Source organism: Colletotrichum fioriniae, assembly GCF_027942845.1.
Source record: "Colletotrichum fioriniae strain IMI 355084 chromosome Unknown scaffold_2, whole genome shotgun sequence".
NCBI lineage: Eukaryota > Fungi > Ascomycota > Sordariomycetes > Glomerellales > Glomerellaceae > Colletotrichum > Colletotrichum fioriniae.
In genome coordinates this window covers 2441437-2453879 of record NW_027076838.1, presented here as the reverse complement: position 1 = coordinate 2453879, position 12443 = coordinate 2441437, and the positions used below count along the sequence as shown (strand labels likewise).

Here is a 12443-nt window from a genome sequence, read left to right as displayed (position 1 = left end):
CTTTCCCAGGATAGTCACAGTCAATATTGATGCAGACTAGATGCTATTTGAAATTGGGAACCTTTGTATGTTGTGGCTACAGACTATTATCCTAAATATTTGTAGTCTAAGTAGTTGGCTCGGGACAGTCAGAGGGTGATTGACACACAAGACATCAAGGAACAAAGACCAGAGAACATGGAGTATGGCTACTAAAGAGGACAGCATGTTCTGCCTCTAACACTATCAGGGACCGCAATTTATGAGGTCCTCTGATTCGCTTTATTTCAGCTTGCCCAAAGCCCAGTCTATACTTGAATAAGAGAATAATTGCACCCGCAAAACGCCCAAAGTGCCATGTCGCTTTCGGCATACATCATCGTCCAATTATCATACAAGAAGTCGCTTCTCCCATTCCACCATCGAGGCCTCTTCTTGGAAGCCTCCTAACGATCCCAAAACTGAAATTGTTCACAGTGATCCTCCTAAGGGTATACCAGGTCTGATGCGAGACGCCAATCCGAGTCAGCTGCTCTCCTCCAATCCACCACCCGCCGTCCGATCAGCCTCATTGCTAGAGACAACGCTTCTTGCATTGCGGAAACCCCCTGCTAGGAGTCCGCGTTCCTGAGGTTTTACGTTCGTATGAGCCCCTAGCTGATAACCTCCTGCGCATTGCTCTGCTCTTGGTTCACAGCGTTCTCTGAATCGGGAAGAATCACTTCTGCTTGTGCGTTCGTGTCGATAAACTGACGTTCGCTAACGTGGTCGTCGACACCCTCGGCGGTCCACACCTTATCCTTGAAGACGCCCTGCTGGCCTTCCTCATGGGTATACATGCAATGAGGGTTTTTGCAAGGGTTGAATCTACACTTGACCTTAACATGTGTAAATTTGCAACCCGCAGTCGTGCACCCAGCACCGTTGCGGCACAGCGGCATCTCGGGATGCTTGAAGGGGCATCTCGGATTCGTGCAGTTGGGGAAGAATTTGCAGTCTTGCTCGCTTTGATGCGCCAGTCTGGCTGCTGGAGATGGGTGCCGTCCGACACACTTGCGGTTTTTGCATGCGGCACCAAAAGTGCATACATCGTTAATGTCGACAGTGGTGCCTGGCGGTGCCGCGGGTGACTGATGCGCAAACTTGCACTCGCCGTTGGTGCAACGGAGGTTGTACTTGCAGACAGTCTCGTCAGGGTTGGGCGGTTCGCGCTTTGATTGTGACATGTCGACATCGTCTCCTTCTCCGCCTTCCGTCATTGCCGAATCCTGCTTGTCTCTGGATTGATGTTGCCGGAAACCGCCGCGAGAGTTTTGGGTGCGATCGAACAAAGACTTGCCGCCGCGGCGTCCACCTCGCCCACCATTTTGGTTCATGAGCTGCTGCTGGAGTTGTGACATCATCTGCGCTTGCTGCTCCATCATGGCCATGAGGTCCATTTGTGACGGTTGTCCTTGCGGCGGGGGCATACCCCATGCTTGGGCCATGGGGTTCATTCCCGGGGGACCGCCATGTTGACCGTTCATTCCTGCCATCGCGTTGAGACCAGCTTGGATGTTCACTCCGCGGTTGTTCATGGGTCGTCCGCCGCGTCCCATTCCGCCTCTGGGGCCCGTGGGGGGGCCTCGGGCGTGGGAGTTGATTCTGTCGTTCCCGCGGACGCGGTGAAGAACCGAATCGCCGGACCGGTCCATAGCCTTGGTCATGTGACCCAGCATCCGCTTGTCGCGACCGCCTCGGGGATTAGGACCGTTTCGCATGGATCGCGGGCCAGTCGGGCTACAGCGGGTTAGTAAGGTACGAGCTGCTGGGGATAGGTTAGGGAGACAAACGCGTTCAATTCATTGCCATCACCTGCACCCATGTCGGTATCAAAGTCTCCGTTTCCTTGAGACATGCCAGTCATGGCATCGTTACCAGAAGGTTGCGTGCCGTTGAGTTGTGCGTCGGTCTGCTCAACCTGCTGAAAGAGCCATGCGGCGAATTGCTGGGCGCCCGCATCTTCGGGACCCAGACCAAGGAGATCAGCCGAGAGTTCGGTGGCAATCTGCTCCTGCGTGCGGCCATTGACGAGCATGAGAATGATGTATTCGACAAGCGCGGCATCGTCGTCGGAGCCTGATGCCCAGCCGGCCTCGATCAATTTGGGCTGGATGGCGGCGCTCAAAGCATCCGCCAGCGGGGTGTTGAGGACGACCTGGACCGTCATGTTGATTGGCGCCGATATGGCGAGTATCGCGTGAAGCTTCGAGTGCGAATGCGACGAGTCGTGGTACGTTGGATTTTTTGAAGTCGAGCTGTAGGACCAGACGCGTTGCTGTCGGGAAAGAAAAGTCGGCGTCGAATACGGCACCGGAGACTTTGGTTGACGTGTTAAAAATGCGCGCGGTAGTGGAAATCGCTTGCGCCGGGGTATATGGAGAGCAGGCGATGACTCCGGCAGGAGGATGTTGGTGATGCACAATAGAGCAACAAAAGAATGTTGTGTATGGTGGAGGAAGTGAATCGAGGCAGGTGAGGCAAGAGAGCCAAAGAACGTTCCTGAGATGACGGAGAATTCAGAGCTGGGCCCACAACAAAGCCTTTGATTGGAAGAACAGGTCTGTAGTCACGTGATACACTGCGCAAAAGTGGTGTAAAGCCAACGTCCGGAGATTCTTCACTGCGGAAGGTTCAGGCGAATTCCAAGTGTGGCTTGCCCTGACTAATTCAGGCACACGATGCTTCTGATTATTCAGCGCAACGGCCGCACAGCCACCGGCCCTCCAGCCTCATTTCCCCAGGAACCACCGGAGCCGTGTGGTTCCACCCCTTCCAGGCAGGTTGAATATACACCATGATGTCCTCTCCTTCTCTGGGTTATTCCAGCTTCGCCCGCCCGCGATACCTCTATAATGAATAGAAATGCTTGATTCTATCACCAAGGCCTGTGTCGTAGCGGGGGACACCGGCGCATCTGAATGAATTATTCCGCACACATAGGTCCCGGGTTCGAGTCCCGTCTTCTTCTAGTAAAAATCCTTGCATCGTTACACCTGAGGCTGGTAAGAGTCTCCTCGGATCTTTCGTAGGCTACCTAGTAAAGGGGCTGAGCTTTTTGCATCTACGGATACGTTAGACTATGCGCCTTGAAACCGCCATTACCTTCAGGCAGGATATGACACCAGTCACTACCAAAGATGTGTATTGATTAATACTGGCAGATCAGGACCTGTCTCAAAGCCTCCACGCTATTTTGATGACAGTTGAAATAGGGTGACGTTGAAGGAAAGAGCTTTCTAGTTTCTCTCCCTACTTACGAGAATTGTGATGAGACTGCGGCGACCAGAATCTTACTCTTAGTGTCGAAAGCTCCTAGATGTTTCCAGATCTCTCACTGTCGAGGGCCGAAATGCAGTATGAGGCCCTTGTATGTAATTCCGGCCTGTGTCGGATCCTGTGAAAGATAAGAATCTTACATAAGGTAAGTTAAGTAGGTATGATTGCAGATCCGCCGTTGGTGTGGGCAAGCTACCGGTACCCTCCACTCTTGGCTTTCTGTCTTGGCTTGCAATGTGCGTCTGGTGACCAGCCATCTATGGTTTCTCACTTTTTTCAGACTTCTCTCGCTGAATATTGACTGCAACACGCGTATCCAAAGCTTGGTCTGCCGAACATCGAGAGCCATCGAAATGCTTCTCTTACTGTTGCCGACTGAGCGAGACCGAATGAAAGGCTTTACAAGAGAATACTCTAATTACGTTTCTTGTTTCCTGGTCGATGGAGACAATGCCGCCCTTGGATCGGAGGTTTTCGTGTGCTTGATTGGTCGGTAATTAAAGTTGTTTGGTCGTAGGTGCCGTTCCCCGCCCCCTGCCGCCATGACGGTTGGCTGCCCTGGTCTGGCTTAGGTCCTTGGCCTTGGGGGACCTCTGCCGCTCCTCCCCTTGACCTCCTCCAACTCCTCCTTCCCCCTCCTGTCATCCTTGCAAGCGATGCTCATGACAGGCGGTGTTGATGATCCCAATGCCCGATCTTACCTTCCAGAGTCCCTGCGTTGACACTACTTTGGCCTTTGACCAGATGATACTAGCAGCCAATCTTTCTTGTTCCTGTCAAATTCGAGACATCATGGGCATTTGTCACCTCTATCCCTATTGAGCTTGGTTCATCTATCATCTTTGTCGCTTTTCACGCGCTCTTTACTGCGCTTGACTATCCCAAGGGACACTAGTTTTATTATGAGAGCGTAAACCAACAATTCGACCATCCCAACGCCATCGTCTCCTGCAGACCCATCATCTTGTTTCTTCGGTTCTTCTCCGCGCCTCTCGGCTCATTCAGCTCCTTTAATCCCCGGCGTTGGATTGGCGTCAAAGCACAGCCGCTGCCTTTTCTCATCCGCCCTGCGCCTCGACTCTCATGAAGGCATACCCCTTGTTCATCGCCACCAACAAACGAATCATAGCCTACTATTTTCCCTAGATTATCAGGAACCGAATACTGGGGGGATCAACATATTGGATCGTACCATTGCCCCAACCCAGCCTGGCACGTCGCATGCAACGTACGGGGCACCTTTACCTTATAAGACCAGTTCGTCGGTCTACCCAATTCTGAGAAGCTTTCGTTTTGTTCATTCCTTTTTCCCAACCGCATGAGATCGACCAGGCCTGAGGATCTCTCTCTCCACCATCAGCCAGCCCCTCCGTCGTCAGCAGTAGCGTGGGTCGTCAAGCGGACAGTGAGCTTGGCTCAGTCAACCTCAAAGCTTGACGTAACGTAACGTTGCTCTGTGCACCACACTGTCAATTGGTCGGTTGGTTCCCAACCACCATCTAGACTTGACTGCGCGGTATCCGTGAAGAAAAGGCAGCAGAGTCGACGGGCAACTGCTTCTACGCTCTCGTATGTCTTTCTTCTGCAGCTGAGAGTGGCACGGGACGAATCTTTTGGTTCGTCTGGTGGCTGAGAGGATATCTTACTCTCTGCCTTATCTGGGAGAATTGTGGTTCGCAGGAACAGTGCAAACACACCACAAAGACCACTGCACATCACCCTAGCTTGTTCATATAACCAGCCTCGACCCTTCCGTTGGTTTGAACGGACCACTTCTTCTTTTTCCTAATCCTTTTCATTTCGGACTCTCCAAGTTGTCAAGATGTTACCATCTCTCTTACTCGTATCCCTCTCCCTCGCCGTGGGCCAGGTCAGTGCCGGTATCTGGCCGGCCCCGAAGAAGCTTTCCACTGGCAAGAGCGTTCTGTTCATAAGCCAAACACTGGAAATCACATATAATGGAGGATCTGTACGCTGGCGCCCTTCTTCTGCTTCCACTTCCACTTCTCATGATGAGACACAGAATACTGAGAATTTCTTTAATGTGCAGCTGCCCTACACTTATGGCTACAACCCGGCGTCGGGCTCGACGTTTAACAGCAAAGACATTGTGCAAGGCGGTGTGTCGCGCGCCATGGCGGCCATCTTTCAGCAAAACTTCGTGCCCTGGAAGTTCCACCCGAAGAACAGTAACTTTGAACCAGATGTGTACGCGGCGGACAAGAAGGCAGTCAAGTCGCTGCAGATTACACAGACTGGGGAGGATAAGCCCAGCACGTTCAAGCCTGTCGCCGGTGACGTCGATGAATCGTACGCGCTCAACATCACAGAGGATGGCTCAGCTACGCTTACGGCCAAGTCCTCCACCGGCGTCTTGAGAGGCCTCGAGACGTTTGTGCAGCTCTTTTACCAGCACACATCCGGCACCTCCTGGTATACCACGCTTGCACCTGTTTCGATTGAGGATTCGCCAGAGTACTCCCACCGCGGAATTATGATTGATACAGCGCGTAACTTTTTCCCTGTTCAGGATGTCCTGAGGGTCATTGACGCCATGTCTTGGAATAAGCTCAACCGGCTCCACATCCACATCACGGACTCGCAGTCGTGGCCACTTGACATTCCTGCGATGCCTGATTTAGCCGCCAAAGGCGCTTACCGCAAGGGACTATCGTACTCGCCCGAGGACTTGACAAAAATCCAGGAATACGCAGTTCACCGCGGAATTGAGCCGGTGATTGAAATCGACATGCCGGGACACATTGGATCCGTTTCTTTTGCCTACCCGGAGCTGATTGTGGCTTACAACGAGAAGCCGTACACTTGGTGGTGCGTAGAGCCTCCATGTGGTGCCTTCAAGATGAACGATACCAGGGTCGACGAGTTCCTGGACAAGCTCTTTGACGATCTCCTGCCGAGGGTCGGTCCTTACACGGCATACTTCCACACTGGCGGCGATGAGCTGAACAAGAACGACTCAATGCTTGACGAGGGTATCCGGTCCAACTCGAGTGAGGTCCTGCAACCGCTTCTGCAAAAGTTCATGGACAAGAATCACGCCAGAATCCGCAAGCATGGGCTCATCCCGTTGGTCTGGGAAGAGATGCCGCTCGAGTGGAATATCACGCTCGGCGACGACGTCGTGATCCAGTCTTGGTTGGGAGGCGATTCGGTAAAGAAACTGACCAGCAAGGGCCACAAGGTCATTGACAGCAACTATAACTACTGGGTACGTGTTGTTAACGTCTATATTGAGGGGTCCACTTTGCTAATGTACACCAGTATTCCGACTGCGGCAGAGGCCACTGGATGAACTTTGACAATGGAGCCGCCTTTGAGGCCTTTTTCCCCTTCAACGACTGGTGCTCGCCGGCAAAGGGGTGGCGCCTCATGTACTCGCACGACCCGCGGGCCAACCTGACCGAGACGGAAGCCAAGCTCGTCCTCGGCGGTGAGGTGGCGGCGTGGAGCGAGTCCATCGATCCCGTCAGCATCGACGGGATCCTGTGGCCGCGGGCCAGCGCGGCGGGCGAGGTGTTGTGGTCGGGCCGGCGGGACGCTTCGGGCCAGAACCGGAGCCAGTACGACGCGGCGCCGAGGCTGGCTGAATTCCGGGAGAGGATGGTGGCGCGCGGGGTGCGGTCGGAGCCGGTGCAGATGCCGTTTTGCACGCAGGGGGATGCGGGTGAGTGTGGGTATCCCATGGTGTAAGAGCTGGGTTGGGAGTCTCAAGCTCCCTTCTGTCGGGCTTTCATCTCTGTTTCCGCGTGATGCGGTTTTCTGGGAAGAAGGTAGCGAGTCCCTCTTCCCCGGACAGTTGAATATACCTTTTCTTGTACATTTGTTAGGGCCAGTGGTTTGTCTCATTAATCAATGCTCTTGTGACGAATGATGGATTCCCTGTTCCGGGTGTCGATATGAGAAAAGCAGATCATGGGCAAAAACGCTTCACATCATCCAACACAAATCATCAAGCCCCGGGGAATCGGGTCGATACATTCAGCGTCCGTCGCCCGGTGCCGTTGGACCAGAAGGTTCGTCCGAATGTCCTTTTCAGGACCGGGGGAAGGGGAGGACAGGACTTTTTTTTGGCGCCGCCGCCGTCGCTCTTTGAGATGTGTGTGCTTAGTTCCCGCTGCGCCCTCCGCATGAACGGCTCGTTTGTGGGAAGCGGGGGAGGGATCGGGGATGGGGGGATGATCTACCTACGTGCCCAAACCTCGGTGAACTTGGTGTGACATGTTCCCAGAAGGTGGGCGGATTCTGGGGTAAGTGTTGATTTGCTCGTGATTATGGTGTATTTCTCATGGTATTGCAGTTTACATGGTTTCTGTGTGTCTGGCTGCATTGTAGTCGTTTTTAGAGGTTTGACGCTCCGTACCTTGTAGAATACCTCTATACGAGATATGATTTCACCTCTAAATGTTCCTACCATATTACTTGCATACGCCCACTAAGAAGAAGATTTTCTCGGTCAGCGATTAAAATGCAAGATTGGGTTCTTTGCCTTTCACGCCGTCCCGCTCGCTCCCAAAGTCACAAGGACGATAACCACTCCGACGTCACCCCTCCGCTTCGGCAGTGCGAGGAGCTGGGAGTCGCGCTAAGGTAAAGTAGGCATGAACCTGGCAGGATCCAATTGGACTCTTTTTTTCTTTCTCTTACTACGTAGAAGACTTTGCAGGGGCGTAAGCTGTAAGTTGCGGGGAGGAGGAGCTCGGCCGTGTGGCACCTGCAGCCAGTGTGTGCAGGTTGCGGACAGCAGAAATTCCCTTTCTGGGTATTCAGATCGTGATCGGTGGGTCTTGCACTGTGCCGTCCGAGTCTTTGCAGGTTAGTAGATAGTCTTCAATGCAGAATGACTGGGACTAAGAGACGTAAGAGCGTGTGTCACCGTTATTCATTGAGTTTTTAGTAGTCTTAGGGTGAGCAAAATAAACAGCTATCGCGTTTTGTTGTTTTCTCGGTTCTAGTAGCAGACTGCTATAATCATTCGTGAAAAGCCGATTTGAAACATTGTATTAGTAGACTATATGAGTCTATCGATGCATCGCACTCGACGCGTCGCACTGTACACAGCCCACCACCTCTAACAAAAGATCCAAAATTCCTCGAAGAAAGAGGTTCATGACCTCGGCATCAGGTAGGCATGTCCCCAGCAACTATGCCGCAACCTTCTCGCAACTCTCAAGTACACAGCATCTCACGATTGGCCAGACATTGCGTCTCTTTCCCTCAAATGGAAGATCTTTGGGATAATTTTTGATGAACATGCAGTGTTTTTTCTAGGTACCTTATGTTGCTGTGCTGCCACACTGCTGCGCCGTACATGTGCAGGTCCATGCCTTTCACATACAACCAACAGGGGTTTCACCTTACCCCCCAGCAGCGGAGCGGATGCCCGCGGCTCTCGAAACCAAACTCCCATCGTCGACCGCCTTTTCGGCTTTGCTTATGGCACAACATGATGAAGGAAAGTACTTTACCGTGTAGGTAATACAATTCCGAACCTTCTCCAGGGATCATCGAGCCCCGTGTAGTCGTCCCTCTCTTTTGCTCGTCCAGTCTTCGCGTGGCAGGTACGGTTCCACGCACAAAAAGGGTTTGGTTACCGGTTCAGCGAGCTTCCGTTGCACGACAGCCAAGAGGTTGCTTCTTTTTGCCTGACTCGTACTGAGGGCGAACTTTGGGGACCTTTTATATAGCTGGGCCACGTATGTTTGTCCACACAATACTCTCAATGGACGCTCAGCTTGTGATACGATTTGAGAATTTTAAAGAAAAGACCAATGCAAAAGAAGCGTGAAGCATGACACGGGGCATTTGTACTAACCCAATTCAAGCCAGCGCCAGTTCGGTAGCCATGTGGCTTTTGCGCCGCCGCTAGCACACAAGGGCAAGTGTTTCGGCCGCGGTGGACGGTCCACGGAGAACATCGATGTCCATGGTGTACTTTTGTAGGGATGTGAGGACTTGAGATGGTCCTTTGCCGAGGAGATAGAGGGGGGCGGGGAAAGCCCACCTCAATGTACACAGACCAACCATTTGTCTTTGGTTTGATTCTCTTGGGCTGTCCGCGGGCTGCCATCGATGGATCATGGATGCGACGGAAGGAGGATGGACGATCACATCGGGGGTCCTTGGCATTTTGTGTCTATGATCTCTCCTCACATTCCTCGTCCCCTCGTCCTTCGAATCCCCTTCCCATTGTCTCCAACACTGGCTAGTCTCGAGCAGACCACTAGCACTGCGCACTACTTCCGAGGACCCCGTACTGAAGCTCAAGAAAAGAAAGATGGTAAGGATAGACGGATTTGGGAGGGAACAAGCTAGAAACGGTAGACCAAGTGGGGATGAGCCCATCGTACCTAGTAGCTAAGGCTTTTTGAGGTGTACTTTTGTACTCTGTCACTGCTTTCATACATCTTTTTTAGCTTATTCGATACATACTCAAGACTTCTAGTCTCAGCTTTCCCCCCCAACTTCAGACCTACCTACATCAGATGTTCATGCCTTCTTTGCCCAGACTTGGTCTTCTTTTTGTCTCCAATTAGAGCGGGTTTTCGATTTATCCCGTCCCTCCGTACATAAGCTATCGGGTTTTGCTTCACCGGTCTTGACAAGCTACTTGAATATAGTCACTGCGCCCTCCTCTACTGATACATACTCTCCACCTTTCTTACGTTAAGGCACCTGACGACAACACTGCACGTCTATTCCCATTCGAGCATTACCGAGAAACTGACCCATTGTCGCCAATCTCAAGAGACATTACTCGAATTTCTCCTACCCGTAGGCGATCCTGCATCTCTCAGGTTCCAGACTAGAACCTTCATCCTTCTTACCACCGATTCTCGCTACACGACACGCCCACAAGAATCCACTTACCATGGGTCTAGTAGACCATGCCCTCCAGTATCTTACTCTCAAAGTCATATTGGTCTTTGGCGCAATAGCCTGGGGGTTATGGGTAGCTGTCAAGCGCTTCGATGAGACCATGCGGCTGCGCCGTCTGGCGCCCGGCACTCGTGGCCAGTCCCTCAATGCCCGTTTCCCCGGTGGTGAGTTTCTCATGCTGTCCGCGATGTGACTTACACACCCTTTGGTTCTCAGGGACAATCTTTAAGAATATTCCTGTAAACTCACATTTCCCGACATCCAGGCATCGACTTCATCTTCAAGGCTGTCCGCGGGACAATGACACACAAGAACGTCGAGTTCTGGAAGGACATGCTCTCCAAAGTCAAGGGCTGGACCGGCGAGAAGAGGATCCTGGGCCTGCGCATCGTCTTCACCGCCGACCCGGAGAACATCAAGGCCATCCTCGCCACCCAGTTCTCCGACTACGGCAAGGGCGAGCCCTTCCACCAGGAGTGGAAGGAGTTCCTCGGCGACAGCATCTTCACCACCGACGGCGACCAGTGGCACGCCAGCCGGCAGCTCATCCGGCCCCAGTTCATCAAGGACCGCGTCAGTGATTTGCACTGCTTCGAGTCGCATATCCAAACCTTGTTCAAGGCCATTGCCAACGGTGGTGCGTTGGATGGAGAGGATCAGGTCGTCAATATGGATGCTGTTGACGGCAAGGTCATGGACGTGTCGGACCTCTTCTTCCGATACACCTTGGATGTGGCCACCGACTTCCTCCTAGGCCAGGACGTAAAGTCTCTATCGTGAGTTCTACACCACAAAACCTGTACAGCACCTCAGACTAATACGGGACCCCCCAACAGAACCGTCAAGCAAGAGTTCGCCGAAGCCTTCAACGAAGTCCAGCGCGTCCAAAACATCCTCGCCCGCGCCGCCAAGCTGAAACCCTTCATACCCCTCTTCTCCTTCCGCGCCGGCCTCAACGTTATGAACGATTTCGTCAATAAGTTCATCGAGCGCGCCCTCCGCCTGAGCCCCGAGGAGCTCGCCTCCAAGACGAAATCCGACCAAGGCTACACCTTCCTCCACGAGCTCGCCAGCTTCACCCGCGACCGCAAAGTCCTCCGCGACCAGCTCGTCGCCGTCCTCCTCGCAGGCCGCGATACCACCGCCGCATCCCTCTCCTGGACTCTATACGAGCTGGGCCGCCACCCGGAGGTCGTCCGCAAGCTCCGCGCCGAGATCATCGAGCAGGTCGGCCTCGACCGGGAGCCCACCTACGCCGACCTCAAGAACATGAAATACCTCCAAAACGTCATGAACGAGGTCCTCCGCCTTTACCCTGTCGTCCCCTTCAACGTACGCCTCGCCCTCAAGGACACGACCCTCCCCGTCGGCGGCGGGCCCGACGGCACCTTACCGCTCGCCGTGTGCAAGGACACGCCGATCGGGTACTCGACGCTCCTGATGCAGCGCCGCGAGGACCTATACCCGCCCGTGTCTGAAACGTTTGCGCACCCGGACGCCTTCTCGCCCGAGCGATGGTATCACTGGCAGCCCAAGCCGTGGACTTATATTCCGTTTAATGGTGGCCCCCGAATCTGCATCGGGCAGCAGTTTGCGCTGACGGAGATGAGTTATACGCTGTGTCGGCTTTTCCAGAGATTTGAGAGGGTGGAGAGTTATATGGATGCCGTTGACGGCGGGAAGCCGACGCTCAAGGCGGAGATTGTGCTGCAGCCTGGGGATGGTGTAAAGGTTGCTTTTTGGCGGGCGAAGCAGGGTTAAGTGTGATGGGAGAGCCTTTTTGTACATTTCCATCGTTGGGCGCGACAACTGCTGAAAAGAATTATGGAATTAGTTGGGACGATTTTGATGATGACGACGAATAATCAACGCATTACTCTTGTATGAGGCGTGTATTTAAGACGGCGTCGGCCGTTCTCTAAGCGCACTGTAGACGACCTGATGTGGGAGGTTAGGATAAGCAAGCCTCTTTTGTGTAACGGATAATCCGCGTACATGTTGCCAAGTCACATCACGTCCCGCCCGACCTTTGTCTCTCCCAGGGACGGAGGCTAAAGAAAACCCGAAGAACGCTGCCTAAATGTTATAATACTTCCAAATAAGAAGCAGAGTAAGCAACAGCGGGTACTCGCGTTGACAAGCAGGGCCACTCGATAGGGCTGAAGTGAGAGAGGCAGACAGACTAGTCGAGCGCGGATGTGGCTGCTGATGTGCATGGGCGACCTTTGTCTTGGCTTGGCACACACGGG

General features: G+C 53.3%; 3 protein-coding genes across 3 annotated transcripts; 2 read left to right on the top strand and 1 right to left on the bottom strand.

Annotated features, from left to right (window-relative positions):
• Window positions 1-632: 632 nt before the first annotated feature.
• Window positions 633-2188, bottom strand: N0V96_002478 (uncharacterized protein; the record flags this gene model as incomplete). Its single annotated transcript, XM_053187480.2, has 2 exons — window positions 633-1758; window positions 1812-2188. The coding sequence occupies 2 exons, from the start codon at window positions 2186-2188 to the stop codon at window positions 633-635; spliced, it is 1503 nt and encodes a 500-aa protein (XP_053054984.2).
• Window positions 2189-5119: 2931 nt separating this feature from the next.
• Window positions 5120-7008, top strand: NAG1_1 (Glucosamine-6-phosphate isomerase (Glucosamine-6-phosphate deaminase) (GNPDA) (GlcN6P deaminase); the record flags this gene model as incomplete). The annotated part of the gene is made up of 2 exons (XM_065756534.1): window positions 5120-6526; window positions 6580-7008. The coding sequence occupies 2 exons, from the start codon at window positions 5120-5122 to the stop codon at window positions 7006-7008; spliced, it is 1836 nt and encodes a 611-aa protein (XP_065614903.1).
• Window positions 7009-10186: 3178 nt separating this feature from the next.
• Window positions 10187-11955, top strand: N0V96_002476 (uncharacterized protein; the record flags this gene model as incomplete). The annotated part of the gene is made up of 3 exons (XM_053187482.1): window positions 10187-10358; window positions 10460-10970; window positions 11031-11955. The coding sequence occupies 3 exons, from the start codon at window positions 10187-10189 to the stop codon at window positions 11953-11955; spliced, it is 1608 nt and encodes a 535-aa protein (XP_053054986.1).
• Window positions 11956-12443: the final 488 nt, after the last annotated feature.